The following is a 27,805-nucleotide window of genomic DNA, read 5'->3' as shown; positions in this document are numbered from 1 at the left end:
CCAGAAGCTGCTCAAGATTTGGATCTGCAGAATGATGGGTCTCAGATTTCCTGCCTCACTTTCCAAACAGGTTGCTGGAGGAAAAACCCTCATGCCATTCTCTCTGAAAGCAGGAGAGGCCATGTTAGCTGAGCATGCAAAGGCCAGTCTGAATGCCTGATGGGGGACACCTGCCTTTCCCACCACTGCTACCCCTGGAAACCTGCAAGAGCTCTAAAGTGCATCAGGTGGGAGAGCAGAAATTGTTCAGAAAGAGGAATCAACCACCACAGAAACAGAAGGGAGAAGCAGAGATCTGCCCATAGGTCTTAGGGACTTGGCTGCTCCTCTCTGCCACCAAGGCACCCTCTGGAACTGCTGCCTGAAGCAATGCTGTTCCATAGGGAAGGAAACACGAGAGGGAATACTCTGAAAAGCACATGGACATCCAGTTTTAGTCCCTCAGCCCCATGCCTGGATTATGGAAATAAAAGTGCACAGCAGAAATACCAGCTCTTCTCTTTCAAAGCATCAGAGGTCTCAGGACAGCAACCAAACCATAAGAAACTGAACAGAAACATCAACAACTAAACTTATTTGTATGAAAACTGTTCTAAGCATCTGTCAGTAAGATTCTAAAGTAAGGCATTGGAGGACACTCAAAGACAACACTCCAGGTCATAAAGCACAGGTGAGATGAAAGGAAAAACTCCCCAGGCTGGGCTGGCAGGTGCAAGCAGCCACTATCTACCCGGGGTTCCAGCCAGCACAGCTGCAAAGCCAGGGATCTGTGGGATGACTCTTTAGGCCAATCTACATTTTGCCCACCCCAAAGCACTGCCCCGGGCCAGCTCACACTCCTCCTCTCTTCACACACACGCTGGAGTTCCCCACAGCTCAGACTTGGGTGGGATTCCAACTTGCCTGCAGCTATCTGGGGGAACAAGGTCACCTCCAGGGGCAGAAAAACTCATTACATAAACGCAGGGTACATTAACACTTCCAGGCTGTGCTCTACCACGGCTGGCTGGCACTTGGATCAATAGAGAAGGGAAAGAAGAGGAGGAAGAGGAGTATCTCTTACACTGATCCCTCAGCTCCGAGGACAGCTGTGTTTGGGGTTTCTTTCCTGCAGCAGCTCCCACAGCAGATACCTGAAATGCCGAGATGTCCCAACAGCACCGAGTGCTCCCACACTGAATAGGGGTCAGAAGAGAAATATCTTTTACCCTCCTCTGCCCACCAGCTCCGGCTTATCCGCGACTCCAAACCCCCGGCCCGGGGTACCCGGCAGAGCCGTGAGGAGCCCCCGGGAGCAGCGCCTGTCCCCGGCTGTCCCTCGGGGCTGCGGGGGGACACACGGGCGGGGAAGGGACCCCCTGGTCCCGGGAAGGGGGAGAAGGGAGCGGCCCGGAGGGGATGGAGGGCGGAGGGAAAGGACCCAGTCCTGAGGGGAGCTGGAGGGGGAGGGGGTGTCCCCGGTCCTGAGGGAGAGCGAGGAGGAAGGACTCGGCCCTAAATGAACGTGGAGGGGGACGGGAGGACGGACATGGAGACGGCGACGCAGGGGACCCGTCCCTGAAGGGAAGCGCTATGGGGGAACGACCCGTCCCTGACGGGAAGAGAGGGGAAGGACCGGCCCTGAAGGGTCGCGGGGGAAGAGGAACGGACGGAACGGACACCGGGCCCTGAGGGGACGCGGGGGAGAGGAGGGAGAACGACCCGTCCCTGAGGACAGGCCCAGCCAGGAGCAGCGCCCGACCCCGCAGCGAGGGGTCCGGCGAGGCCCAGGGACGCCCCGTGGGGCGGCAGGGCTGTCCCGGCACTCACCGGCTCCGCGGGACGGAGGGGTCACCCCGGCACCCAGCGGCCCCGCCGCCCCTCCGGCCCCGCTTCATTTAACCGCCGCTCCCGCCGCTTCCGCCCGGCCCGCGCCACGTGACCGCGCCGCCCCGCACCATAGAGACACGGCCAGGGAGAGCCAGAGCGGCGCGCGGGGACGGGCGGCGCGAGCGGGCCCGGCCCGGCCAACCTACCATAGAGACACAGGGGGCGGGCGGGCAGCGGCGCGGGACGCCCCCTGCCGGGCGGGCGGTGCTCCCGGGGGAGGGGGCGGGGCCAGGACCGCACGTGCGTGAGGGGCGGGGCCGGGGGGCAGAACGGAACTTTTGGGGGCTCAGCAATGCGGAGGGGGCAGAACGGAACTTTTGGGGGCTCAGCAATGGGGGGGGGGGTCAAGGGGGAACAGAACGGAACTTTTTGGGGGGTTCAGCAATGGAGAGGGGGTCCGGGACCCCTGCACGGGATCCCCCCCCAGAGCAGGCTACAGGGTCCTCCTCTCTCTTAGCACCAAAAGGAAAGCAGAAATCAGGAAAATGTCACAAAACGTAGTTATTAAAGAAAACAGCGGTGTCAGTGTGTGACAGAGCACTGAAGGACTGACACGATTTCCTGCTCCAGGGAATGAAATTGTTCAGTCCCTGCCGCTGGCTGACACGAGGGGTGGGCTGCAGCATTTGTTCATACTGTGAAATTACTCCAAGGATAAAAAGCATTTTATTTGTACTCCCTTCTTTTTTATTTATTTATTACACCAAATTATGGCCCATCTTTCAGCATAAGGGAGGGAAGGCACTGCTGCAGCACACACCAACACCGAGCACCCTCCTTGGACTTGCTCCGGTCCTTCTCCACTTGCAAAGCAGCAGTAATTAGGGAAAAAACCAAACAAACAGGAAAGCAAGGATTCATCAACATTAGTGAATATTTCTCCAGCTTTCCTTAAGGGGGAGATTATAATTTCTTTCTGCAAACTGAGGTTTTGGAAAAGTATCCAGACAAATAATGAGATTGGAAGGGAAAAAGATTAAGGTGAATTAATGAAACAAAGTATTCTCGCTGCAGAGGAGGACTTTCATCTGGGCAGTCCTTATAGAGCTGTTAAATCTGTTGCATTTTGATACTTTGTTCTCTCTTTTCCTCTGATTCCCACAAATATTTTAACAAACAAAACAGTAGCTACCAAGAGTTTAAAGTTGTGAGTTTATTGCATATGTAACAAAAATGAACATGACCTCCTGGGTCCAGCCTACTATACAATCACTGTTTATTCCAGCTGGTTCCATAACCACATTAAATAGAACTAGTATTTCCTTAAATACTTTGATTTAGACATAAAATGAAACATTAGTGTACAACTTCCACAAAATAAATCTGCAATAAAAACAGTGGGAAGAATAACAAGGATAGCAGCAATACTTAAACATGACATTACAAAATAATAAATTAAAAAAATACATTATAAAGTGGTTGAGGAACAACAACAACAATAACAACAACAAAAAAAAATTAACAGATTAAAACCAGATCCATACTGTGTTTCTGGGAATTTGCTGTGCCACACAGCCCTGAACCTGGGCACTGGCTCGAGAGGGCCTGGTGGCTGGATCAGTAATTTACAAAACCTGTTGGATTTTACAACCACCTCCACTTGAACTGAGGACAAACTGCTGAGCTGATGGCACCGCCTGGAGCTTGGAGCAGCCTTTTTGGAGCAGGGTCTTGTCTAACATAATGCCCAAGAGAACACTCACACCCATCCATCCAACAGTCTGCTTGCTTCCTGCTGGAGCACACGAGCAGAGTGGTGGTTTCCTACATCCCTGAGCGTAGAGTAGAGGCTGAGGAGCAGCGCCAGGGCAGGGCTGCTGCAGCAGAGGGGTTTGTGTGGCACAGCAGCGACACCCACGCTGTGCCTCGTCTTCCCTTCGGGTCACACCCAAGAGTTTCAGCGCTGGAACGTGGAATGGCAACACCAACACGGGACTCCATGGTTTTCTTTGGGCAAGTTTGAGAATAACAACCAAGTTCAAGTGCTGGCAGAGCGAGTGGGAATGGACACACAAATTCAGACAGCTGAGGTTATCCCAGACCTCTGAGAGCCACTGGCTCAAGCCAACTCCTGTTGGCATTTTGTCCTTCCCTGGCCTTGGAAGAACAGCCCATGGCTCCAAAGCCATTCTGCCTCACTTCTTGCTGTTCTTCCATCCACCCAACCAGCTTTAAGGCCTGCCTCAAATGCACGTACAGAACAAGACAAAAAATGTCTCTGTTGTCACTGAAGTGGCACAAAATTGCAAAGACAACACGGCGGGAGAGGTGGTGAAGCTGTTGAAAAGAGAACTGAAATAATTTAAAAGACAGTGCCCTATTCTTGTTACTGTCAGCACGGAGGAGGTACCTTGACAAGGGCTTTTAAATACAGCAAAAAACAGAGACTTTTCCAAACAACAATCCTTGCCTATTCTTATTTTGTGCATTCAATAAAACACTGACCTAGCAAAGACATTAGGAACTATCTTACGTCAACTGGGTCGTTGACATAAAGCTATTTGACCTACAGATCTCCAAATCAGGGGCCTTTCCCTTCACCTCACTTGGTTTGTACTGAGCCAGTTGTGCTGCAGGTGTGACAGGATTTCTATTAGGGGTGGGCTTTAGTATCTGGGGTTTTGGGGTTTTTTTACATTTTCTTTAGTGAAAAATCCACATGAGACTGCATGCAAAGCTTTTGGGCAATAATCCATTTTGCATTTTTCCTATCTGACTGGTTTATTGCACATTCAAACGTACTGAAAGGATTAAATACACTCTATGAACAGGTTTGACTTCAAAGCAATTTGGAAAATCCAGGGTTGTGGGGACTCTGCTACTCAGCCTGGGACTGCAGAGATGCTGTCTGCCAACTGTTGCACATCCCAACAACCAGAAATGCAGAAACTGGTCTCCAAGTGCCAAAAGATCCCTACAGAACAGGGGGCTGAACATGCCTCTCCTGTACAGTCCTGCAGGATGAGCATCTTTAGCCACCCTGTGCAAATCTCACACTATGGTACAATTTTACACCTCCCATGCGACTCCCGACAACAAATCACAAGAATTATGGTCAATGGCAAAAAGAAAACCACAAACAAACAAAACAGAGAAAGATGCCAGGTTTTGACAAGTGTCTACTTTCTGTCTTATCACAGTTTAAAGCTATTACCAAATGCAATTAAATAAAAAAACAAAATAGAAGTATTCCAGTAGACATCTCCTAAGGACAGTCTCTTACCCACAGCTGAATTTCAATGCACTATTCCATTAATGTAACATCTGTTAAGTGGTTCAGTCATGAATCTCTCTAAAAATCAGGCTTGCCAAAAAAAAAAATCCTATACAAGCAAGCCTGCTTAAGTTTAGACATGTTTGATAGATAACTGGGTCTCTCTGAAGCCATGTTATTTGTTAAAATACTGTCTCATCTTGATGTGCCAAATGGAAAAATGTTAGTGATTCAGTGTCTTAGGTTACAATGTAAGATGTAACCAAAAGTATGTAGTCCATCACAATCTGTTAAAACCAAGTGGGGCAGTGCTCTTTATCTCTTCCATGACACATCCCTGATAACCCCCTCTGGGGGAATTATCTTCTGTTAATGGCCCACGGAGCCTCAATGCATGACTGACAAAATCACATCACCCATGGTGAGATGCTCCACCCAGGGGAGGAACCAAGCATTCCTACCTGGACAGAATCTGAGATTTGGAACAGCACAGCCTTTACCTAATGCATTCCCAGAGGACAAGAGCTACATAACCACCACTGGAGACCTTCAGAGGAAGACCAGACCCTTCTACAGGATCACTGCCTCAAGAGAACCACATTTATCACTTCATCAGGACTGCAGCCACCACTAACTTGGGCTGCCACCACCACCCTGACCAACAGGGTGTCAGCTCCTAGCCTGACTCTGTCACTTTAAGCCAGTGTTTCTGTATTATTGCCTTGTTATATATACTAGTAAAGAGCCATTATTCCTATTTCTCATATCTTTGCCTGAAAGCCCCTTAATTTTAAAATTATAATAATTTGGAGGCAAGGGGTTTACATTTTCTATTACAAGGGAGGCTCCTGCCTTCCTTAGCAGACGCCTGTGTTTCAAATCAAGACACTCAGGTATTGGATTTGCTTTTGTTTCCCCTGTGTTAGAGAACAAACCTTTTAATATTAGTTTCAGATATTGGAAAAAATAGCCTTATGGCTCTCTGGAGAAATTTTCATCCCTACATAACTGAAGTCATAAATTGTTCCAATAGCTTTCTGTAACATTTAGAATGTATTCACTATACAGTTCCCCTTTCACCTCAATCTCCAAATAAACCTTTCCCAAGGCCAAAAAATTTGAAGCAGGAGTTTGTTCTGTTAACTTGACTTTTAGTGATTTCCATGTGAGTCTTAGAATTTAAAGTCACACAAACACGTCTTGGGTAAAACAGTGGCACAGAAATCACAGCTTTGGGATTGAATGGATCTTTATCCTCTGTCTCATCCTCACAAAGCTTCTCTGCAAGGTACTTACATCTGAACAAACGATGGAAAGTAATTCTGCTGGAGGAAAGAATTGTTTTCACGTGCAAAACAATTAGATTTCAGCCAGGACAACCAAAAAGAAATCATACAATACCATTTAAGCTGTCCCAGATTCCTTCACTTTTCTTAAGGTGAGCCACAGCTTCCACTGGGAGCTTCCTGCTAAGGCAGAACTTGGATTTCTTTACCTTTCAGTTAAGTGTTCATATGGAGGTATTTTCTGCCAGAAGTTTACTTTTTAAACAGATGTTTAAAATGTGCAACGCAAATTCTGGTGCCAGTCAGACACTCTGCACCTGCTGGATTCTACAAAGGCTCAACCTTGATTTAAAACAGACTAACCAGGTGCACCTACCAGTTTCAAGTCCTCAGCAAATTAAACTCATTCTCAAATACACTTTGATTCTCCTATTAAAAAAGTCCCACAGGTCGCTGACCCTATCACAATATGTGTTACAAATCTAGCAGAATATCCTGTGTAACCAAAGCCAAATGCTGAATTTGGCTGCGTTTCATTTCAGGGAGGATAGAAGAAGAGGGAAGGGGTTATTGTAACAAAGGGGAGAAAATAGAGTTGGGAACCACCAAGAAAAGCCCCGACCCTCCCCCCCAAATCCACCAGCGACCTAAGGGAAACAGCCTCATCTCTAAGTTGTCAGAGTTCAGATGTTTCAGACAGCTTAGCAGGAAGTTCACAGCAAGCTTCTTCTAGCTTTTGATTTGGTGGTCCATGAGCTAGCATCTGTTTCCTTTGGTTGCTTTTTCATTCCACAGCAAACCCACACGTCTCTTCCACAGCTGTCAACAGCTTCTCATAAAGCTTCTCGTATGACTCATAAGGCGGAATGTCGATCCGGTTAAAGCTGCAGGGAAAGTAACAAAACACTGATGGATCTGAAGTGCTTCTTGGGGGAGAAATGTGAAGAGGCTACATACAGATAGAAATTGTAAAAACTCTCAGCTGTCTCAGTGGCCAAAGGCAACAAGATGAAAAATATCTATTTCTACAGCAGGAATGCACAGCTTAATAGGGCAGCGTTTGGGATGAGGAGGAGGAAGAGGAAGATGCAGGAGACTTGCAAAGAAAAAGCAACACATCAGGCAAGCCCACTGCCTGCCCTGCCTGCAGACAGTCTGCTGCTGCTGACACCATTTCCTGCCTCTGATGGAGTGAGATTTCCGTGCAAGGGCTCAGGCTATGCCTATACTGCAGCAACAGCATGAGCTTGCAACATTCGACATCTGACAACAACTCTTTGTAATAAAGAAATAAAGAAATAAACTTACAAACGTCTCACTACCCAGAATTATCACCTCTGGAATAAATGAAAACCACAGATAGTATAGAAGACAAGCTTTAAGAAAGGCAAATTATTTTGCTGGCTGCAGAGTACAGATATATACAAGCTAACAGAGCACTCCTGGAGTCAATCCATGTGTATCACATGCCTAACCCCTGCCCAGGACAGAGATGACTCCTTTAAATCAAGACAAAGGGAGAGGAAGCAGAGTGTTTCCATCTTACCAAGTGTGAGCTTTTGGAAGGTTGTCTGTGTTTGCATCTATTAAATGGATGGTAAACAGTCTGGGTCCTGCAGCGCCTGTAGAACCTTAGACAGACATTCTAGTTAATGCACTTCAACAAGGCATCATTCACACACACACATTTTGCTGAGTATAAAAAGGCAAGAGAGGAAATTACAGTTCCAGCTGCAAGCCTAAGTATGTCCTAGGCTAAATCTGTAGCGATATTTGCAGCTGATGAAGGGATGGCAGAAGAGATAGGGCTGTTTGTGACAATCATTTTACAGACTGGTATTTTGGAAAGCTGCTAAATTTGATATTAATGAAGCTGCACTATCAAAAATGAAAATACTTAAGTGCACGAAGGTTTTCCTTGTAAAACAGAACTAGTATTTTAATTTTGAACATCAATTTACTGTCAGCCAACAAATGAAATGTGATCAGGAGATCAGAACAGCCAAGGACACTGCCACATTTTTGATAAAAACCTGCAATTTTCAGAAATTTGCTTTAAAGCCTAATGGGTTGTTGCTGAACACTGAGGGGAATACAATTCTCACATGAAAAAGTTCTTTAGTCAGCCATATATCCCTGTGCATATTTGCATGGAATGATTTGAACCTCAGAGCACAGAGCTGCAGGAGACTGACGAGCCAAAATTGACAGCAGTCAAAGCACTGCACAGTAACAGATCCACCAGCTTCCATCACTATCAGCAACAGCCAAAGTGTTCAGCAGCAGCTGAGCTGCTGACAAATGTAAAACAGCTCTCAAGCTCTGAAGTCTGCAAGTACTTGACTTATCCAGTCATATGCTGATATTTTACAAGGAGCCTGTAAGTACCACACCACTTTTATCCCTTTCTCCAACCACAGATTAACTCAGCCTCCACATCAGTCACCTTGTAAAGCCTTGAAACCTTGAAGTGGGACACGCGTCGAGCCCGTCACGAACTGCAGCAGCCTTGCCCTTCTTTCCTCATCAAACGTTTCCACTGCTTGCCAGAACCACTTGACAATGTTGCTGTCAGCCATGCAGTGCTTTAGGCGTGTGTTGGACTTCCAGTCATTCAGGTCTATCTTATCCAGGCCTCCTATGATCAGCTGTTAAAAGATTAGGAAGCACTTTAAAGTCCAGAGTAATTTCAGGTTTGCAGTTATAAAACACATCCAACCACGTCACCAAGCCTGGCATTGTTTAGGTGCTTCACTCAACTTTTTGGTGCATGGTAAACCTTCCAAACCAGTACAGAACTGGTAGTAAATCTCTCCAGTTTGACTGCAGTGAAACTGAGCCCAAGCAGTGCTTTACCAGCATTAGAACTTTTTCAAGCAACTACGAGTCAGAAGCCCATGCAAAATTTGCTTTATTAAATGTGTGCTCCCTGGAAGGTACAGCCTGTCTTTATGAGGGCACAGCACTGATTTGGAATAAGGCTGTGGCACAGCATCATTGTCCTGCTGCAGGATTGTCCTAGAGATGTCAATGGAATCCTGCTCAGCTTCTGGAACATCTGAGTTGCTTTGTTGCCCCACAACAAACTATGGAAACTTTTCATCTGTTTTTGACACCATTTGTGAGAATCTCTGACACAGACCAGACATATCACTTCAATCTCTTTTCCACATGACACCAGGTTGCAAAAAGGAAGTTGCTACTGGCCATGCATTTAACCACCTCCTCTGGCAACAACAAATAAACGGCACAGAGCAAACTTCACCCCTCAAAACAAAACATGTGTTGTATTTTAAATTTCCCATAATATTTCACAGTAGGGATACTATTGCGGAGAGCTGCCCTTGAGCAGCTGCCTTGTTGTGCCACCAAGACAGCACCCACTTACACCTGCTCACATCATTAGGGGAGTTGAGATTGTTCTGAAGTGGAGAGTATTGAAATATTTAATGGATTTTTAATCTACCTTTTAAAGTAAATGGAATGCAAGAACTTTGTGGGATTAACCAAAATGCATGACTGACTAGCACAAAATGCTTTCTAAACCACAAATGATGAATATTCCACAGGTTGTCTTATATTTTCTAGGAAGCAAAACCAGAGGAAAAATTGCTGTAACAGGAACTATTTTAAGAAGTAGCTTTCTGCACCTCAGGATTTGATATAAGAAGACAAATTAATTTCTTTTCTGTATGCTCAACTCTTCTACTTCTGCAAACCAATTCCTGTGTGCAAACAGAAACAGCCATGCTTGAAAAGTTACTGGACAAAACAGGTTCTGGGGTAAATAACGTGTCTGGTCTTGCCAACAATTCCTCAAACTTGCAGTGTTTCCTCCTTCTCAGACCACCTGCCTCGAGCATTAGTCCTTGGATAGAAACCACAGTGTATTTGTTTTTCCCTGTTTAAGTAGCCCTCTCAATAATATCAACCCAAAGAATGTCTAGAATAAACCTAAGAGGGTTTGGTTAAACAAATACTCAGCTTTCTGGTATATAGAATGGAATAAGTTTTGTGGTTTGTTTGCTTTATGTTTGTTTTTTAAATCAGTGCTTGACTGTGGATCAAACAAATTACAGAATAATCCATGCAGATAAAACATACCTCAAGTTCTTTCTGGTCAAAAGGCTTAAGGAGATGTTGAGGAATAAGTTCATTAAAACCTTTCTGCAGAGCCAGGAACTGTGCCTCTATTCCTCTCATGAACCGCCAGTTCACGTACAACCTGCGGGGGAGGAAGGAAGAAGTCAGGGGTGATGAGCTGGACAGCACTGGGATTTTCACAGCAGACTTGCAAAATGCTCATTTTACAGATGACCTTGTTTTAATACACACATTTTGTATTATGAAATAAGTGCTTATCCATTCCTTTTTCCATCAACAACTAATTAATGCACCATCAATGGAAAAACCAAAATACCATTCAGAACTTCATCCTCCCAGGTCTTCCAGTGAAAACATTCATGTCATTTATGACTCAGGAGTTCCCACCCAAAATACTTACTTCCCTAGTTTCACTATATACAAAAATTCTGTTTACTACCCTCTTCCCACTCCATTTGCAGGACATATTTCTGTTGGCAATACCTGACATATTCCTTCTTGTTCTCTTCTGTCACTGGAATATTCCTGCCATTTGGTTTGAGTTCATGCTGTAAAATCCTCCCGAAGGCGTTGTGCTCCACACAGAACGTGTGGTCCAGGACTGGTGTGATATCGTTCTCTCTGCCAATGCACAGAGGGAAAACTCAGCATTTCTGGCATTTTGCTAACTCTCAGTAGTGATGCTGACAGTTATTTGAGCACCTAGGTAGTCTTCAGGCTAAATCTTAGCTGCCACCTGCATTTCACACACCAGAGGAATATTGCCACCATCACCAGTTTCTGTATGGTTTAGTGCATGTTGAAAAGCCTGATCAGATATAGGATATTCACCCAATTCTAAGAGATGGATAAAACCATATATGGAGAAACACACACACACACACACACACCCCTATATATATTTATATATACACCCAGCAAGAATCTGATCTGCTGTCACATATCTGAAGCACAGAAGAGATCATACACAAAGAACTTCATCATCAGTAATTTCTTTAAATACAAAATTCAAAACAGCTTTTAGGAAAAGAAATTAAGATAATGCAAAGTAGTTCTGAAGAGTCCCAAAGCTATGCTGAATGCTGGATCATGTTCTGTGAGCATACAAAAGCCCAAATTACTTCCATTCATTTTAATTTTAATCAGAGTTGGCTTTCTTTTGAAGAAAGCTGTACTTCCCCTCAGACCTCTGTCCTGAGTTTGGATTTTGATAGTGATATTCTACCATACCCATGCCACCTTTAATGATTTAGTGTCTACTTTATTGCAAGGAGAGTTTGCAATGAGAACTTTCCCTCAAGTACCTTTGGTATATTAAGAATAGCTTAATGACTTTGTACAGACAGCCACCATAAAAAGATTTTTGCAAACTCTCTGTCTAAAGCATCTCACTATTGCCAACAAACTCTACCCCATTTTCTCTACAGTGATATGATTGCTAAATTCAGTACTTACAAGATCCAGACTAAACTTTTGTGTAATTCTGGGTCAACAGATTCCAGGTCGGAGAGCTGGATGGGCTTCCCCAGCAGCTGCTTGTAAAAGGGAACTGTGAACCCCCCGTTGATATAGTGTCCATGGAACACAGCCAAACCCATTATCCGACCAACAAAATGGAAATAAGACAAATGGTCCTGCAGGGAGAGAGGAGAATCAGGCTTGGGAAGACACTGACATCTTGTGGCACCCTCGGTGGTTTGTTCTGTGTGAGTTACCTGCAGCCCTCTGGGCAAGAGCAGCCACCACTTTTCCTCACAACATAACCAAAACCAAAGCATTTAATGATTAAAAACCTTGAAGAAGTCTCTGTGCATTACCTGATTAATAAATTGGATTCAAGTGTCTAGACCTCTGAAAGGGAAAAACTTGGAAAAAGAAAATCCCTGTGAAACCTCCAGAATCCAAGGATTCCAAACAAATTAGTTCATTCTTTATTTAGCCATCCAAATGTATCTAGTCTTGAGGAAGCAGTGTGCTTGTTTCCTTCATTTCTTTCATGTTCCTTTTAAACTAACTTTTGAGAGCTGAGGTGTAAGACCTATGGTTAACATTCTTCCAACCCATTTCCCTCATCTTCCAGTGCAAATGTCAGGAAATGTCATGTCAGGAAGAATTCCCTCTACTAATACAGAACTGCTGCTCCTTTTAGGGTCTGCATCAATACAAATCCTCCAGTAAGAGAAAAAGCAAGCACAGGAGAGTAGTGAGAAAGGGCAAGCAAGGGATACATCCCTAAAAGTCATGGGATGGCACTGCTGGGAATGTAATGCTGTGTGCACAACCACCTGTGCTCACAGTGAAAATGAATTTCATCTGTTTTGTCTTCTCAGAGTCACTGTGCAAACCAATCAGTACTGAGGAGTCTCACAGAAATCAGATATTTATCAAAGACTGTCATGTTTTTAATTTCTGAACAAAACCCCTCTGCTTCTCACAGTGTAAATACAAGACATTAACACCTTCTTATGCCAATTTACCCTGCAGTTTAGACTCTTCCTGTGAAAGAACAGCTGTAAAAAACTGCAGAGGACATCTCTTAAAGTAGGAATATTGCTGAGAAATTAGTACTTACAGGATTGATAGAAGAGTCTGGATTGATTTGCAGCATGTAAATATTATCTGTGGAGTACTGGAAGAGTCCATAGTAGGGATTCAACATTTCATGGCACAGTAAATACAACCACTCTCTGTCAAGAAAAAAAAACAAACCCAATAACAAATTTAGAAGAGTGCAACTTGCACTTAAGTTTTAGACAGCACAATTATTGTGATTGATCAGTCATGGAATGCTTATTTCAAAATCAGATCCTCTTTTGCTGCCCTCCATTTGTAGACCAAAAGGGTGTGATTAAAACCCCACAATGTCCTACTCCACTCAGGGCAGACTTGGTTTAGTTTAGAAGCACTGAAGGGATCAACATCAATTAAAGAAGCTACAGCAAGCTGTTAGACAATGCCATCAGCTAATTGAGTCTGAACAGGCCACACTTCCAAAAAAGTCCTGCCTTTGTACAGAGTTCAGCTATTTGGAGCCCATGAGATCTGCTTCTCTGCAACCTGTACAGTATAAGGAAATATTTTTAAAAATCTGTTTATTAGAATCAGCTCAATTGCTGGAGATCTTTAGAAAAGCTGTTTTTCTGCCAGCATGGTCACTGCTTTCAGCAGAGGCCAGAAGGGACAGAGACCAAGTGCATTAAAATTAGGGGTTGGGTAAATTCTCTCACCTCAGTAACACACAAGGACAGAAGCAGAACTAAAGCTATTTTTGACCTCCCAAGTCACCATGACAAATACTCCTTTGTTGTTAAATTTGGACACCCTTCCCAGGTCCAAAATATTCATAGAGAACTATCAATTGTAATGCTTAGAAGTGGAGCTGTACTGATCTGGAAGAGTCTGTTGCAACTAATGGGCAATTATGAAAGGCATCAGGGTAACAGGATGTCAACAGTGGAGACACCCAAGGTTGCCTCGGGTAAGGCAGCTCAGAATGTTCCAGCTTCTTTCCTTTGTCCAGGGATTGATCACTGAAAGATACCTAAGTGGGCAGCTTTTGTGGATTTGAGAAATTTCTCTGTGAATTTACACAACTCTGAGCCACCAGGTGTGCGTTTTTTCAGTGATGCTAAATCAGCTCCTGAATTTCAGATCTGATGTGACCTGCAGGGAGTTATTGTCATTTTTAAGAGGGAGGCAAGTCCTCGCTGAAATTTTAGCTTTTGTTTAGGATTAGTTCATCTCTACTCCTGCTCCAACAGATCAGAGAACTCTCCTGAATGCAGCTGAGACATAACAAAAAGGAACCCTCCTGCAATCCATTTGTGGGAAATCAGAGAGGTGTGTTTAACAAAACCATTCCTGTGATCTGGGTCTGACTTCAGGGTCTATACACTCCCTGAGAGACTTCACAATTTGAGCTGATCACACTTTCATAACTTGCAGTGGGACAACTGTTAAATCACAAGCTTCTACTTCCCAGTGTACCATATAAAGAGTGAAGCTGCAGCCACTGTCTATAAACTAGATCACAAATTATTAACATATGACAGAAACAGGTAACTTGAAAGGGGATGGTAGCAACCATAGGGCACTTAAAGGGCAACTTTACAGTTAAGAGGTGACAGAAAACACCCAAAATCTCACCTTGCTACTCCTCCATAGTCCAGGCCCTCCTCTCCTCGGAATTTCACCATAAGCCTCTTTTTCAAGTCCTTTGGCCTCATCTTCATTATCTGACGATAGGATTCCTGTATGTGCATTTGTACAATTAGCTCTTTTATTTCCTATAATTAAGTCCATTAGGATTTCTCTAATACCATAATTAAGATCTCTGCATTTCTGTAATACACAGACTGTTACTGAATTACAGAAAACATGACTCTGAGTGCTAACCTGAAGCAAATTTCAATGACAACTGTGTCATGTGGTGGGTGCTTGTGAAGCAAAGTTGTTATAATCAGTGATCAGTTTTACTTAACTCTTCAATGACAAAAGCTGCTGTTAGCAGTAAAAAAAAATCAATCAAATACCTCAAATATTTCCTCTCTGGATACTTCAATGCGACAGTGACCAGCCTGAGGTTGCTGAAGAGAGAGCTCATGTCTAAGAACTTTCAACTTTTGTACCAAGTCTCTTTCATATCTCTGTGCAGGCAACTCCTCACCCTCTTCCAGTGACCCCTCATTTGGAGCTGGTAGAGGCTGCTGGCTGGGCTCTTTTAGCTGGCATTGATGGCTTGGAGAAAAAAAGGACAATATTTAGTCTGGACACACAACAATAAGGAATACGTAAAACAATGATGGAAGAAATTATTAAGCTTCTCTAAGAGGAACATGGAGTGAAATGTGTATTCAGCTGAATACTTCTGTACCATCTTTACATTAAATTCAGGGATGCAAGGAACACAGACACTTAAAGAGTTTCAGCATTTTTGAACTGTTTTTATACGGCAAAGCACTGTGGAAGGCTCTGGAGCATGATCACTGATTGCTGACTGAGCAGTAATTAAAGTTTGTGTGGTATTCTCCCACACAGAGAGAACTTTCAGGAGTGCAACATGGAAAGAGATCTCTAATGGAACAAACAACAGCTTTATAAAGGGAACTGTTTAACAACTGCAACTGATTTTATTTCAGCTTCCAGCAGAATGAGGCTGGGGATTCCTGACACAGTGAAAATACTGCATCTATGGTTTCTAAGAGAGAAAGAAACACTTGTCCCAGATTGTTGCAGCTTCATACACTCAACTATCCTTATCCATCAATGCTTTATTTGGGTTGTAGAGCAATTATTTTTTAGATGCAGAGATTCCCTGGCTGGCTTCAAGCACAGGAAAAAGTCTGGCCTTGGGCACAAGCAGCACTGCCAGGCTGCTTCCAGGGTCAGTTCCACAACAGTTCAGCTGCCTTTCCATACTGCAGATTTTGAACTTACCAAATCCTGCTAAACCCAAACTGGCTGTGCACAGCACCCATTGACCAGACTCCAGCTGGTTTTATATTCCCATTGTCTGGAGCTCAAGGGAGCATGAAGTTAGTCCAGATCCAGAACAGCCAGCACAGAGCTAGAACTGCTCATCCAGACAGACACGAGCTGCTGGGGAAACCCCTGGCAGACTCTGTACCCCACACCCCAGCAATTCCAGAACTGTGCAGAGCAGAGTAAAAACCCTTCTGAATAGTCTCAGCAAAAAATTTAGATAAAAGCCAGAACTGAGAACCAGTGCTTGGACCCTGACTACAGCACTGGCTGCATCTGTTCCTCAATTATCATTGAGGGTTTCAGCCCCTCATGACTCCCAGACCTGAGAGGGATTATTTATCAGGCAAAGCTCTTACTTCATGATGTGATGTAGTCGTGGATCTGTGAATTGTGTGGTTCTGTTGTTATGATCTACAAAATATATTCTTCCTGAAACTGTACTTCTGACTTCCCAGCCTGGAGGCAAAGGTCCCAGTTCATCACAATTCACACTGTTAAGGTCTCTAAAGTGAAAAACAAACAAGATGTTAATGCACATTTGAAGTGAAGCAACCAAATACCAAGATCACTTAAGAAGTTAAAATCACCTCTTTAATCAGGTTAAGGTTAGAATCCTGACTATTTGACTGAAAAACCACTGAGAGTAAGTCTTTTAACACATACACTCACTCCCTTCTTCCTGGATAAATTTCAGGTATCACTCTAAGTGCTGCTAAAGGCAGTCACTCACTTCCAGGCAGTGTCTGAATTCAATACATAAAATGTATTTACACCTAAAAAGACTGAAAATACCTAAAGCTCCAGCCAACTAACTGAGGAAAACACCAAGAGTGGCAAGAAAAGGAAGGAAGGAAACATGAAGAAACATGCCTATTTTTAGGCAGAAAACCTATTGTTAAGTAAAGTATTCTTTAGACAGCTGGCATGGATTCAGGGTTGAAGACACCACTCTGTGCAACTCCTCACCTAAATCTAACCATGCAACATTTGTATAAATGAGTTAATTGAGAGGCTTTAGAAAGGTAAAAATGCTTTGTACACTGAAGGTGCCTTAGTGTCACAGTGAGTATAAGCCCAGGGGACACACAGGCAGACAGACAAGCCCTTGTTAGGCTCCTTAAAGGAGATTATGGCTGGGACCATTTGCTGAGATCAGCTGTACATCTGAAAGTCCTGCAGAGATCTGATTACAGCAAGTTTTAACCTACAGCTCTGCCCCATGCCAAGTTTTAACCTACAGCTCTGCCCCATGCCAAGGTTAGGTTTTTGCACCACAAGCTGGTAGCACAAAAGTCACCTTGAACTAGAATAGGTGTGACCTGTGACTCACAAGACACTGCTGTGCCCATTTCCACTGCTGCTCCTGAAACCCTGGCTCAAGGATTTGGGGAGAGGAGCAGCAGCATTAGGGTGACCAGCATCACTTGAAGAAGACACAAGGCTTTGGGCACACAAGCCTGACATGACTGACACAAATGAACAATCACTGTCATTTCTTCTTCCAACAATGCCAGCTAATCTAAAATCAGCTATTTTCTCTCTCTCTCAGCTTAGTTTTTCATTTCCTTCCATACACTGGGCTTTTATTCACCACTTTCGCCTGCACTACTTTGTATCATTTTTCTAATATCCTGTACCACATTCCTCTATTATCCAGGCAGTGCAGCAGCTGAGAGTTACAAACTTCACTCTTGAATCTGGTGTGCAGGTGGCCCATGAAACAGCCCAGATTCAGAGCTACTCAGGAAGAGCACCAGACCTCACTCACAAAGACCTGGATTAACTGCAGGTTAAGGTTTAAAGAGGCTTTACTAAATTAATCATGTGAAGGATTCAAATTTTCTAGCTGCGAATTACTGGCCTAAAGCATAAAAACCTCAAACCATTTCAAGTTTAAAGATAACAAGTAATCTTTCCTTCAGCTATACACAAGTGAGTGCTAATGAAACAAAAATTACAAGTTGAATATTCAAGAAACAATTATTTTAAGAAAGAAGTCAGTTTTTTCTTCAATTTGCAGTCCAAACTGTTTTCATACAGAAAAAAATTGTAGGTAAGATTCAGAAATTTGTAGCTTCACCAAAAACAGCCACATCAACATTTTAGGAAGAATTTGTCAAACGGGAATTCCTGAAGGGTTACACATTTTTTTGCTTTTTGTTTTACATGGTTCACAAGTAAATAATTCTTTCTTTCAAAAAGTGTAATCCCTAATGTTTGGTGAAAAGGTAACTAGAAACATCCCAAACAATTCCTCTGCTGGGAGCTCTCCCTTTAAATTCAGACAGGCCATTTAATAGATTTTTGCTCTTATAAATCCAGCATCCTGCCACACAAATACACACCAACCCCCCTGACTTTTAACTATAAATCCATACCTTGGTATCCTTGGGTCGTGCCACGTGCTCACTCCAGTCTGTGTGTGCAAAAAATAAACCTGTCCCTGTACCGTTGTTCTTTGCTCTATAAAAATGGAAGGAAGATTATTCTAAATTACAATTCTTAAAAAAAAAATTAGTTTAAAGAGTTTAAAGACATTAGAATATTTTCCTCCTAGGAGAAAGTACTGGAGCCATCACACTGATCTCTTGCAGCATGGACTGTTTTATCCTTGACAAATTTACTCTGGCTACACATTTCAACATTCTTTTGAAACTCACAGATCCATGCACCAGCATGTTTTAGTTTGTATTTTTAGTGTTAGATTTTGAGACAATTCAAACCCCCAAACTAGAATTCTCCTAGATTTGGTATGCTCTTTTCTGAGGTTTAAATTCTCCTTAATCCCATCCTCACTAATCTTCTGTACTATTGGTTTCTTTGTTGCTTTTATATATTTTCCTGATCTTTTCTCAAATGTGGGCTCAAACCTACACAACATGCCAAGGGGGAAGGAAAATATAGCATTACTGCTCTAGTTTAAAGAGCTCTTTCCATTTGTTCTCCCTAGATACACAGCCAAGATTAGCAGTGAGTTTTCTGTAACAGCATCATACCACAACCTCATGTTTAATTTACCATCAACCCCTCAGTGTATCCTGGCGTAGCCAACTGCTAATTAGCCAATCTCAAACTCCCATCTGCACTTAGTTCCTTTTCCAAAAGGCAGAATGAGACACACATGGACACTGCTTGTTCCAACAGGCAAAACCCCTCGATGCATCAAAAGGGAAGAAAATTTTTGTAACTTTTGGATAAAGGTGTTGGGGAAGATGAAGCAGGAAAGCCTTATCAATATGATTGCCTGGCAAAAGATTTTGAGAATATAGAAACTATAAGCAAGATTGAAATGAAAGCAAGCTTTGAGATACTTTAGTTACTGAACAACTGGAAAACAATGGTGTGGCCAGTTGAAGGTAATCCCCTTTTGATGAAACAACACCCTCTGCTTGCAGACAGGTCCAAGGGTCAGAGCAGACCCTATAGCTTGGCAGAAGGGTCCAAAGAGGAGTTTTTAGGGTTTAAAATGTAACACAGTATGGTAATGTAATGATTCTTATAGGCTGTATGTAAATGCTATAGGATTTGTGTATTGTACTAGATTGGTTAGTGAGAATTAGGATATTGAACACAGAAGAAGATTTACTGTATTGGAACGGGAACCTCGCTCTCTTACCCTTTTACGCTCTTACCTTTTTTACTCTCTTACCCTCTCATCCTCTCTACCCCTCTCTTCTCTCAGTCCTGCTCTGAGCTGTGGCTGGCAGCTCCCAGCAGGGCCCTGCACCGAGGCCCTTTGCAATAAACCCCAAATTCCACGACCTGGCTGCAGAGATCTCTTGTCTCCATCCATCCCGACCGTGCTACCCCCCGACACTCCTCCATAAAGGAAGCCCTTTTGTGGGGCACTCACCGTAGCCCTCAGGCAGCTCAGGTGACTGGTGGCCGTGGGGCCTGTTCTGAGGTGTCTGCACGTGAGCTCTGAGCTCGGGGGTGCGCAGGCGCTGGGCCTGCAGCCTCTGCTCCTGGCTGGGGGACTCGAGGAAGCGGCAGCCGCCCCCTCCGGCCGCTCCCGTCGTGTCCGTGTACGGCGCCGGCTCCTCCATGAAGCAGCTCAGCGGCCTCCCCGGGCCGGAGTCTTCATAAACCGTTCTGAAAATGGGGAAACTTCAGGAGTTTCCATCACAACAGAAGTGAATGCAGAAATAACTGTTCCTCTCTCCCCACAACTTCAAATACTTTTAACCCAAGAAGCGACATTTTCTTAACGTTTTTATACCTAAATTTCTCTGCACTGGTAACAAAATAAAATCAAGTTTTTCCCAGTTTAGCCTAATAACCCAACTGACGGATACACACTCCCAGAAAATGCAGTAGTCACATTGTTGCTTAAGTTTCTAATGTTAGTTACAGTCTTTCCACACATAGACCATTTTTCTAATTAAGTGTAAAGAAAACAATCCTTACCCTTCATTCTCCAAAAGCCCTCTGCAGTCTACTACAGAACCTCCTGTGCCTATTCTGTCCCGTGTTTGTAAACTGACTGAAAGAAGAAAACACAAACTTAGATCAATAAAAGAAAAACTGCATTCTTAAAAACAGCAAAAAGCAAAAAACCCCACATTTATACAGGGAAAAATATTAAGGAAATCTCTACTCTATGCACAAGAACACATCTCTTACCAAAATTCCCTCCATTCTCTTAAAGCATTACTAATTTTTTAAAAAGCAGAAGAGAAACCAGAGGGTCATCCCCTCAAAACTTGAGTTTATTTCTGTAAATATCAAACATGTCAAGTTCTACATCTGGGTTTCATGAGGATCTAGAAAGGAAAGCTGGAAAAAAAGCTGCTCACCACTAGATGTCATCTTAGGGTGAGAATTTGGAGTTTGCCAAATATATATTTATATATCACTGAAAAGATGGGGTTGGTTGGGGGCAGTAGAATGTGGGGTAAATTTGCTGTAAAATGAGCACAGCCTTGTTGAAATTTGGAAATGGCTTGCATGAGTCAAAGGTATCAAACCAGCAACTTGTTAAATGTCTTTTAACTCCTCCAGATCCTTTTTTAACACCCAAGATTTCCTCTGCCTGTCACCTTGCCCAAAAGCATCATTTCCCAGGGACATTCACCCTTCCAGAGATGCAGCAGAAGCCTTGCCAGATGCATCCCCTGTTTTTAATGCTGTTTCCCATCATCAACTGAGAGGAAACAAACTCCTGCATAGGAGTGTAATGAAAATTTTCAGGTTATGTAATTTAATCCCAATAAAATAAGAAAAACCAGCACAGAACAGGCAAGGAAGCAGTGACTAGAGGAGTTTTTCCCTATGGATATTTACCAAGCAGATGGAATTTAGCTGGGATCATTCTTACCCACTATTTGGCCTCGGACAGCATCGGTGTCTGTGGGGTTGAGTTTGCATAGATCCAAACGCTGGTCTGCAAAGGAGAATTGGAAAAATCAACCCTGGGAAGGGCTGGGTGGGAACATTCACTACTCAGTACAAGGTATGGAGGGTTCTTGGTCACACCAGGGAGGAATTGCTCTTACATCCAGTATCTTTTAGCCTGCTGATGGCATTGGAGAGGAGTCGGACACACCCCAGGAAGCCAGCTCCCTGTTTCTTATGGATTTTTTTATGGTTCCATACACTGATGGTTATGGAATCTGTTTTCCCAACGTATCTAGAAAGATACATATTAAAAGAGTAATTTTAGAAATAATTACCTCTTTTTACTCCACAGAGCTGATGCTGTAATTGGTACAAATTCTGACACATTTTAGTACATTGGTCATGCCTCTTTATTAGAAGTACACAAGTGCTTATGCCCAAAATGCTGTTATTAATGAATTACTGCACAGTGATTTCACACAGCATGGGAAATTGATATTGCTGCAGCATGAATTTAACTACAGCCAGCCTCATTAAAAGCTAAACAACAAGTCGATTAACGTACAAAACTGCAGAATTTATGGTTCTAATAATTTGAACAAAATAAATCATTCCAACAAGGACAATTTTCTGTAAAAACTGGATGGCACTGCTCCAGGAGAGCTCACTAAGCCTTTGTGCTGTGTACCTGCCACACAAATAACTCCAAATTCAAACACCTAAAAGCAAAGTACCACTCCTTTATTAACAAGGATTTCCTTATTGAAAAAAAATCAGTCCCTGAGAGGGCAGGGTTAGATGGCATATTGGGAAGAAATTCTGCCCTGTGAGGGTGGTGAGGCCCTGGCACAGGTTGTCCAGAGCAGCTGTGGCTGCCCCAAACCCTGGAAGAGTCCAAGGCCAGGCTGGGAGCAACCTGATCTATTGGAAGGTGTCCCGACCATGGCAGGGGGTGGAACTGGATGATCTTTAAGGTCCCTTCCAACCAAATTGTTCTGAGATTCTATGAAATGTGACTCTTGTTGCTAACACAGAATGAAGTTGCAGTGCCAATCTTGCACTATTTATTCACTAGACAAATCTCTGTGGTACTGTTTACTTATGACCTTAGCACCAACTCACAGATCATAATGCTGGTTCCACTTGGGGTCCAACGTGTTCTTCACAGTGTCAGTGGAATGGCACTGACCTGACCCATCCACAACTATTTTAGCAAATGGGTCAGGAAGTCCTGTGGAAAGGAAAAGGTGCTGTTAAACACAGTCCTTTGTTTTGCTGCTTCCAAGACAACGCCATTAGAAGCTCCCCCCTCAAGAAAGGACAGTTGCCATTATCCTGAAAGAACTGTAGTAAAACCTGTGTTTGAGGATGCTCCTGGTACCCCCCAGCACAGAGCTGTGAGCAGCAGCCTGCCTGTGCTTCCATCAGTCAGACTTCCAGCTGGAATTTGTGAGCCCTGAGTGTTTCCAACCCTGAAGTGCACACAATCTACAACCCAGAGTAACGTGCACTCCTGTAGTAAAGCAGTGCATATGACACACACAGATGAGCCTCCACAGTAATGCACCATCTCCAAATAAATCTGATTAATCCAGAGCTGAAACTCACACAATTAGGACATACTTACTGAAGAAATCTTTCTTTGCGAGATTCTTGGCACATAATACTGCAAAACAAAAAAGCAGATAAAGAAATCTTAAAACCATAAAAAAAAAGCTTTCTGGTAATCAAATCAGCTAAAATAATACCTGATCATAATTCATAAAAAACCACCTAAATATTAAATGTGAGCATTGTTTTCTTTATCTGGGATTGATATATTTACATATAAATTTGGCTTTATATTTGCTGCTTTAATTCTATTGTTACAACACACAGAAGATTTAATGAACATCCCTTTGCATTAAAACCTCATAATTTCCTTTACTGCATATTTACACAAATACTAAATCAGATTTTTGTTGTTGTTTTAGAATCCATCCATTTTAGAACAAGGGCTAAACATTTTCTGAACAAAGAACAGTTCAGGGATTCCTGGAAGAGACCTTTTCACTAAGTGCCATCAAATGCAGTGCAACCTCCTGCTCCTTGCACACAAACTGTGGGTACATGGTGAAACAAAGCATGGCAGGGATTCTGCAACAGCAGAAGCAATCTGTAAATACACAAAGGTTTGGGGAGAAGTATGGCAGCGCCTCACCCAGGAGAAAAATAAATATACTGGAAAAAAAAATCTGCATCAAGATGTTTTCCTTTGAAAGGGCCACAAATGAGACATCGTTTCCCTCTCTCCAATTCTACTCACCAGCACAGCAGTTTAAGAAAAAATTACATCAGGAAATTCACATCAATCTCCATTTCTACCAGGTCTATTACCAGCTACAAGTCTAATTTTGCTTTTCCATAAGGACTGCTCAGTAGGATCTCAGCAATCCAAGTTGTTTAGTATCCATTAAACTCTTCTAACAGGCCAGGAAAAACAACTCCAGAGCCAAAGAGGAAAATATTGGAGCTCAACTTATCTCAAGCTAAGATCCAAGAAAGGAAGGTAACTATAAAAGACCTAATTACTGCTGAGGGAGTCTCTTTCCCCAGTGGGAAAAAAAAAAGAAATCTTTCAGCATGAGAATGAAGGCTCAGAAGATAATCAATGGGCAATTCCCCAGGTATGGACCATTTCCCCTTCTCATCTCCATCTCCCCTTCTTCCTGAATTACCCTCAGTCTCACTGTAATTCTACACAGGGGAAAGGGAAGGTGCAAAGGAACAAATACTTTATTTATTTATTTTTATATACTTCTACTAGAATTCCACCTCTCAGCTCCAGAGAGACATTCCCTACGTAACACAGGCAGCAGAGAAAAAACTGCCTCGCCTCACATGTCAAGCAAACAGACCAAAGAAATCCACTATTTAACCCAGAAGCTCATGGAAAAAAATACACAAATCCTCCTTCTTAGTAATAATTAAAGAAGCCACACCAAGAAAGTATTTTTAGAAGGGATTAAAAATTACTTATTTCTTACACTGGTAAACTATAATCAGAGAAAACTTCTCTTGCATTTTTTTGCAACAACTGACCAAAAAGAGAAGTGTGCCAGACTCTGGCAATTCAATTTGAAACAACACAGGGTTAGAGAATCACCATCCACTGCCTGTGGAAGCACGACAGAGCAACCTTTAATTTCCTTCTCCTGTTGAGAGTGTTTCAGAGGAAAAACTACTCAAGAAAGAGAGACTAAGTACAAGTAAAATAAGAACTTCAGCATGCTAGTAGCAGCCAAAAGGAATTCTGTGAGATTTTTAAAATCAATTCTACTTTGCCATCACCAGTTTTAAGAATAATTTATTGAGCTGGAGAAGGATGACATCTGTAACTTTCTGCATATGGTTTGTCCATATAATTATTACCTTTATTCCATATTTCAGGTGTGCTTTCAAAACAGCAGCATAAATTTCTAAAGCTATTATTGAAGAATTATATTTTTCATGTAACTCTTTTCCCTCTGCCCCAGCCTTTCAGTCTACAGTAGATGAGCACAGCTGCCAATTTTCCACTCACAGCCTGTGAAACCCTCAATTTTCGGTTGCAAAAATTATTACTCTTTCTTGTAAGAAAAATATTGGCACAAAAGCTAATAGCTGAAATAAACCTTTATGGAGCAATCTCCAGAATCAGGCTGCCCGAGATGGACCATTGGCTCTGTTCCACTATTTGCATGTTAAACCCACTAGAGCAAAAAATATTTGCAAGAGCTGTATCACTTAAAAGCCACAGATTTCTAAATTCCAGTAAAAAAACAGGTGGCAGAGGTCAGCAACGGGAGACTTGGATGTGAAACCATGCCAGCAGCAGAGCAGACAGCCCCTCCCTGCTGTGCAAAGCTGGGACTGGGCCACATTTCCTTCTTAAGCACATCATCTCCAACAGCAGAGGACCTGATGGCTGCTACTTCAAGCCCCAAAGTCATGGACTTGGGTATGTTTAGCTACAAAGGCTTAAAAAGTTATTAATTTTATCCCTGCTTCAGAGAATGTTTTGGAGAATTAGACAGACCCTGAGCTCTTTGCCCAGGTCTTGCCCAAATCCCCTCTTTGCCCATTTTCCAAATTGTTTTTCTTTTAGTTTTTCTTTCTTTCAAACAAGAAAAGTTCTGGGCTTGTCAGCAGGAGTGATCTCCCTGCATTTGTTGCAACACTACAAAAGGTACTAATTCTCCTGACTTGGGTATTTACATTCTGCCTCCTCAAAGTCAACCAACTTGTTTCAGCCTGACACAGGATTTGTTTATGCTCAGCTCAGGATTGTTGCACAGCTCTGAAATACTTCTTTTTTTTAATACAACAGATCCCAAACAACACCGAAACAATGTCTCTACATCTAGATTATAATATTTATAAAGGGATGGGAATGTTTTTTTAAGTACCTGACATTATTGAGATAATTTCAAAGGCCAAATTAGCCAGCTGGGTGAAGTGCTAGTGTGAAAGCATATTTGGCAGGAGGTGAAGAAAGGATGAGCCTTAGACGAAGTCAGTATTCACCCTGGGGATGTAACTTGAGTGAGCTGAGAGGTTCCTCTGCCAGGCCCTGGTTGTCCACCCTGCCTCCAAACAGAAATGAATCATCTGCTGTGGTTCAGGAGGTGCTGCAGGAGCAGGACTGGTACAGTGAGGAGAGCACAGAGTGGCACCAGTGTCTGAACAACCCAGCTGAGAATTGCATCAGAAAGCTGCTAATTCACCCTGAGACACATCCTGCAGCAAGAGCAGCACTTGCAGGGAGGCACAGAAAAACAGCCTGGGAGAGGAACCATCGCTAACATTCCCAAGTAAACAGAGCCTGACTCTGCATCAGCACCAGATTTATTCCCATACACCCAGAATGTCTCAGTTTGGAAGGGACCCATAATGACCACAGAGTCCAACTCCCAACACACCCCATCCCACTGCACACTGCTAAGATGTTACAAGTGTTTCCAGCTGCACAATGTACAAAGGACACAGTTTCCTGGGGGGAAAAGTAAAGTAAATAAGACCAGTGATGAAAATATTCCATAGGCCCAGCCTGTACCAATGCAAAACAGCAGGCAAATGTGCACCTGGGTTTGCATTCATTCACACTTTGCAAGTTTAAGGTAGGAGCCTCCATGCTCAAATTAAGGACCTTTACACGTGGATATGATCTGAGCTAACCACGGCCTTCAACTCAGTATCCAAGTTAATTCTGGAGACAAGACAAGACAAACCAGCAGTATGTTCCACATCTTCCTTAGGAAAGGTGGGGAGAGGTCACAGTGAACCATGCTGGCAAACACCACTTTCAGCCATCTCTGGCCTTCCCTTGGATATTTCAGGTTAATTATTTATGCTTGTACAAACAGGCAGCCAGATTCCAGGATGTATTCGTTTTACTTTGTGACAGAAAATAAACACAGGCCAGCAGGCTGGTGGCATAGAAAGGACTTCACTCAATATTTCCTTCTCTATAGACCATCTTTAATCATAGAGATATGCAGCATAATCATTACAAGCACCACAGGCTGGGTGGTTTGTTCTAAGATAGAAAGAAAGAAGAACAATGAGGCTTTGGAATAGAAAGCAATAAAGGTCTTGACATAAAATGAAACTAAAGTTACTGCACACAATTGGAAAATGAAAAAAGGTTGCAAAGCAGGTCAAATTTGAGACATCCAAGTAATGGAAATATCTCTGCTAATGCTTCAAAGTCTGTGTAGGTTTTGACTTGTGAACTTGGTAGCCTGTGTTGGAGGTGCCCCAGCAGGACAGTCCCCTGTGTGTGCCAGCTCACAGCCTCATTTCCACAGCAGAAATCCCATTCTGAAAAACAGTTTTGGGAAGGTTCCATGGCAAAAATAATGTACATGAAGTGGAAAAAAGCCTCCCCCCAAAAAAGGAGAAAAAAGCAAACATCAGCTATTCACCACATGCTGCTCCAACACCCTAAAACTCATGGCCCACAATTAAAATCTTTGCTGAATCTCTTCTGTGAAATCACGTCTCATCCAAACAGTTCCGTGGATTTTGTGGAAAATACTCTGAATACCACAAGCCACCCCTTCTGAACTGCCCTGAGGAATGACTCTGCTTGCAGTTGTGTTCTCTGCACATAACCTTAAATGAGACTTCACTCTTTTATTTCTACTACCAGACAACCCATGAAGGTTTCACATGTCTGGTTTTCTTAAGGATGACAATCATTTATATGTGGTGGGGTACAAAAAATTATTTTATGGGAAAGGAAAGATGGCTGAAGTGTGTAAAAATGCAGTTCTCTATAGCTAGCCACATCACTGAACTGAAACACACCACTTTACTCACAAATTGCACTTTAAATTGTCACCACAAAGGCCAAGGTTTCTATTCTAGTCATTTTTTTGTTTGCTTTAGGAATACTTTTGGTCTTTCTCTTTGTCTGCTCGAGACTGAAATGCACAAATCCAGACTGCTTTAACTTCTCGGTAACCGAACCCGAACCGCTGCAGCGCCG

The 27,805-nt window shown here is 43.1% G+C and overlaps 2 protein-coding genes across 5 annotated transcripts in view; both read right to left on the bottom strand.

Annotated features, from left to right (window-relative positions):
• Positions 1–1,990, bottom strand: part of RNF216 (ring finger protein 216) — a 76,198-nt gene extending 74,208 nt beyond the window's left edge. Inside the window, 2 exon segments of the mRNA XM_030958013.1 lie at positions 1,064–1,175; positions 1,810–1,990. The gene's annotated coding sequence lies outside the window, so the exon portion shown is untranslated.
• A 948-nt stretch (positions 1,991–2,938) lies between these two features.
• Positions 2,939–27,805, bottom strand: part of SMURF1 (SMAD specific E3 ubiquitin protein ligase 1) — a 46,022-nt gene continuing 21,155 nt past the window's right edge. Inside the window, exons 2-18 of one of the 4 annotated variants that reach the window (XM_030957988.1) lie at positions 22,922–22,960; positions 22,417–22,525; positions 21,453–21,586; positions 21,275–21,340; positions 20,365–20,440; positions 19,811–20,064; positions 18,336–18,420; positions 16,314–16,460; positions 15,006–15,210; positions 14,620–14,723; positions 13,046–13,160; positions 11,929–12,107; positions 10,957–11,094; positions 10,474–10,594; positions 8,816–9,017; positions 7,916–7,991; positions 2,939–7,253 (exon numbers count right to left, since the gene is read on the bottom strand). In XM_030957988.1, coding sequence (XP_030813848.1) covers positions 7,154–7,253; positions 7,916–7,991; positions 8,816–9,017; positions 10,474–10,594; positions 10,957–11,094; positions 11,929–12,107; positions 13,046–13,160; positions 14,620–14,723; positions 15,006–15,210; positions 16,314–16,460; positions 18,336–18,420; positions 19,811–20,064; positions 20,365–20,440; positions 21,275–21,340; positions 21,453–21,586; positions 22,417–22,525; positions 22,922–22,960 — 2,150 coding nt within the window. In that variant the 3' untranslated portion in view covers positions 2,939–7,153. Of the gene's footprint in view, positions 7,254–7,915; positions 8,001–8,815; positions 9,018–10,473; positions 10,595–10,956; positions 11,095–11,928; positions 12,108–13,045; positions 13,161–14,619; positions 14,724–15,005; positions 15,211–16,313; positions 16,461–18,335; positions 18,421–19,810; positions 20,065–20,364; positions 20,441–21,274; positions 21,341–21,452; positions 21,587–22,416; positions 22,526–22,921; positions 22,961–27,805 lie in introns of all 4 variants that reach the window. The other 3 variants (XM_030957987.1, XM_030957990.1, XM_030957989.1) reach the window with 3 other exon arrangements.

The sequence above is a fragment of the Camarhynchus parvulus genome, chromosome 14 (assembly GCF_901933205.1).
Source record: "Camarhynchus parvulus chromosome 14, STF_HiC, whole genome shotgun sequence".
Classification (NCBI taxonomy): domain Eukaryota; kingdom Metazoa; phylum Chordata; class Aves; order Passeriformes; family Thraupidae; genus Camarhynchus; species Camarhynchus parvulus.
Note: the sequence above shows the minus strand (reverse complement) of the source record. Positions and strands in the feature narration are given on the sequence as shown.